Here is a 3,414-nt window from a genome sequence, read left to right as displayed (position 1 = left end):
ACGTGGAAGTAAAAGCGTTAGCAATGGGTGCAAAACCGTTAGTAAATGCTTCAATCAAGAACACATATTCTCGGCTTTAACAAATGTTACCAATTTATACAAACCGTTACTAATAGCTAAAGGAACTTACATTTTATAACCGTTAGAATCTAAAGGAAACCGTTAGTATTGTTGGAAATAAGTAACACTGCGTGTTGGCAAAAACCGTTAGTAATTAATTTTAGTTACGCTTAAATAACCGTTACTATAAATAATGTGTAACGGTTAAAAACCGTAACTAATTAAATTAACACATTAATAACGCCCAAACAGTTACGCATAAAAACCGTTACAAATATTTTTAGTAACGGCTAGAAACCGTTAAGGATATCCTATTTTGGTATAGTGGAATTTTATCTATTTTTTATTAGATTGGTAATCATAATAGATTGAAATATAAGGGGTCGGTCAAAATATATAAGAGTTTGGTAATCTAGCCTTGAGGTAGGTCGGCAAAATTGATATAAGTATTAAGGATAACGTAATTGGGGTGTCACCGCCCCCATATTATAATGATAACGTAATGAAATTTGGGGTGTCGCCGCCCCCAAAGTGTAATGATAACATAATGAAATTTGGGGTGTCGCTGCCCCCATAGTTTAATGATAACATAATGAAATTTGGGGTGTCGCCACCCCCATAGTGTAATGATAACGTAATGAAATTTAGGGTGCCGTGCCCCCAAAGTGTAATGATAACATAATGAAATTTGGGGTGTCGCCGCCCCCAAAGTGTAATGATAACATAATGAAATTTGGGGTGTGTCGCGCCCCATAGTGTAATGATAACGTAATGAAATTTGGGGTGTCGCCGCCCCCATAATGTAATGGTAACGTAATGAAATTTGGGGTGTCGCCGCCCCAAAGTGTAATGATAACTTAATGAAATTTGGGGTGTCGCCGCCTCCATAGTTTAATGATAACATAATGAAATTTGGGGTGTCGCCGCCCCCATAGTGTAATGATAACGTAATGAAATTTGGGGTGTCATCGCCTCCATAGTGTAATGATAATAAAATTTGGGATAGTTGATCCCTAGTTAAAATGAAAGATGGATCGAATTTTATTGAATTATGAAATGATTACAATGAATGAAAAACAAACATTCAACGATAAAACTTTTTCAAATGAAAAGCATTCCATGGCTTGGCAAATTTTTCTCCGGTGATTCGACGAAGGAAATAAAACCCTTTAGATACTGGTCTATCAATAATGAACGGTCCTTCCCAATTCTCTGACAGCTTCCCAGATTCAATGAGCTTTTGTTTGCGGCTAAGTACCCAATCTTCTGGTTCAAAACTCTTGAGGCAAAGCTTTCTATCATATTTGCGTTTCATGTCTGTCTGATATTTGATTAGACATTGTAAAGCTTCCTCTCGAAGTTTTATCAATTGAGTCATCACCAAAGTTAGAGCAAACATCGGTGTTTCCGGTTTGTCCGCTTACGTCCTTGTAGTTGGTGCGATTAATTCTCGGGGAGGACAACATCCATGCCATAAGCTAGGTTGAAAGGGGAAAGATTGGTAGAATGCTTTGGAGTGGTGCGATAAGTCCAAAGCACTGCTGGCAACTCTTTAACCCAATTTGCTTCATGAAGCTTCTTTTTCAAAGTCGAGAGAATCGTCTTATTGGTTGCTTCTGCTTGTCCATTTGCCTGTGGATAATATGGTGCAGAAAAATTATGCTGAATTTTTAGTGAGGCGCAAAATTTGTGAATTTCTTCCGCATCAAAATGTTTACCATTGTCAGATACAATGTTAGATGGAATTCCAAAGCGACAAACAATGTCTTTCCATAAGAAACGTCGTACATCTGTTGTTGAGATGTTAACAAGCGGTCGAGCTTCTACCCATTTAGTGAAGTAATCAGTCGCAACCAATAAAAATCGTACACTTCCAGGAGCCTTTGGTAGAGGCCCCACAATATCTAAACCCCATTTCGCAAAAAGCCAAGGGCTTAGAATTGGGCGGATCGGAGTTCCATTGCTGGAAGTTTGCCCATATTTGCATGTTTTTGACATGGTATGCATTTTTGGGCAAATTCTGCTGAGTGTGTTTGCATGCTAGGCCACCAATATCCTTGAGTCATGGCTTTATGTGTAAGACTAAGTCCCCCAGAATGGTTTCCACAAAGTCCGTAGTGTATCTCTTCGAGAACTAGATGACCTTGATCTTTGGAAAGACATCTGAGAAGAGGACTGAAATTATTTGCTTTCCTATAAAGTAAGAGATTTCCTTTAGAATTTGGAATTATGACAAATTTCCAGGCATCTCTCTTAACTTTGTAGGAAAGTGATGAATCCTCAGGTAGAGTTCCATGTTGCAGAAATTCTAAATAAGTAGGTCTCCAATCATCTGGTGAAGAATCACCGTCGTTAGATTGGAGATCTAAATGTGGTACATCTGGAGAATTATCTGCTTCGTGGGACTCATCTTCCATATCAACATTGCTTTGGTTGGCATCATGTGTGAGTGGAGAATCACTCTCAACACGATGATCAGCCAAACCTTGATGGTCGGCTAAATCTTCTTGAGCTGCTTCTTCTGAGTGAGATTCTGAACTTGTGCCAACTGATTGAGCTAGCTCTTCTCTCTTTATTTTCCTTGTTGTTACGGCATTGACTTGCTCGAATTCAAAATTTCGAGATGTCGTCTGGGAATAGCATAGATGAGCAATATATAAGTTTTGAACATGTTCTTCTATAACAGTTATGCTTGGAAAAGATTGGAAATTAATATAGATTTTTCTTTCATTGTTAACATCAACTGCGGCAGAGAGATAGGCTAAGGCATCGGCGTGACGATTATCATTGCAAGAGCGCTGGTGAACTGCAATGGATTTGAAATGAATGGATAGCTCATGCATTTTTTGGACATATGCAAACATCCTATCATTTCGAGCAACAAAAGATCCGCCAAATTGATTTGCAACAAGCTTTGAGTCAGTGAATAACTCGATCTCTGTCGCCCCCAGGTCAAGTGTTGTTCGCATTGCATAAAGAACCGCTTCATATTTAGCTTCATTGTTTGATGCATGATAAGAGCCCAAAACTGTAGTTTTAACCCCTTAACAATCATACTTTTAGACCAATTATGCGAGTAATAAATAAGAGTTAATGCTGATTACGTGTTTTTATGTATTTCATGCATTGAAGTCAATTATGTGTAGAAATGTGCCTCTTTAGCAAGATAAAATAGCAAGGGTTGGTTGCTAAGAAGTTCTGTGATTAAAGGCTAAGATTCAATGAGACAAATCCCGATCAAAAGCTTAAAAGTCAACGCGGGCAGAAATAGTGCACAAGTCAGCAGAACTTCCAAAGACCATATCTTTGGACTCAGACCTCGGAATTGGGCCTATCTTATGTCAAAACGACTGG

General features: G+C 38.5%; 1 protein-coding gene across 1 annotated transcript; it reads right to left on the bottom strand.

Moving 5' to 3' along the window:
- Positions 1-1,503: 1,503 nt before the first annotated feature.
- Positions 1,504-3,029, bottom strand: LOC147495398 (uncharacterized). The gene is made up of 2 exons (XM_086568368.1): positions 2,110-3,029; positions 1,504-2,023 (listed from the first exon to the last, which is right to left on the bottom strand). Exons 1-2 carry the CDS (start codon positions 3,027-3,029, stop codon positions 1,504-1,506), a joined length of 1,440 nt encoding a protein of 479 aa, XP_086424494.1.
- Positions 3,030-3,414: the final 385 nt, after the last annotated feature.

The sequence above is a fragment of the Coptis chinensis genome, chromosome 6 (genome assembly GCF_015680905.1).
Source record: "Coptis chinensis isolate HL-2020 chromosome 6, ASM1568090v1, whole genome shotgun sequence".
In the NCBI taxonomy this organism is placed as follows: domain Eukaryota; kingdom Viridiplantae; phylum Streptophyta; class Magnoliopsida; order Ranunculales; family Ranunculaceae; genus Coptis; species Coptis chinensis.
Note: the sequence above shows the minus strand (reverse complement) of the source record. Positions and strands in the feature narration are given on the sequence as shown.

Coding starts and splice junctions, on each gene's coding strand:
- LOC147495398 (XM_086568368.1), bottom strand. CDS start 3,029: ATGCGAACAACACTTGACCTGGGGGCGACAGAGATCGAGTTATTCACT. Junction 2,024..2,109: donor GCCATGACTCAAGGATATTG/GTGGCCTAGCAT, acceptor GCAAACTTCCAG/CAATGGAACTCCGATCCGCC.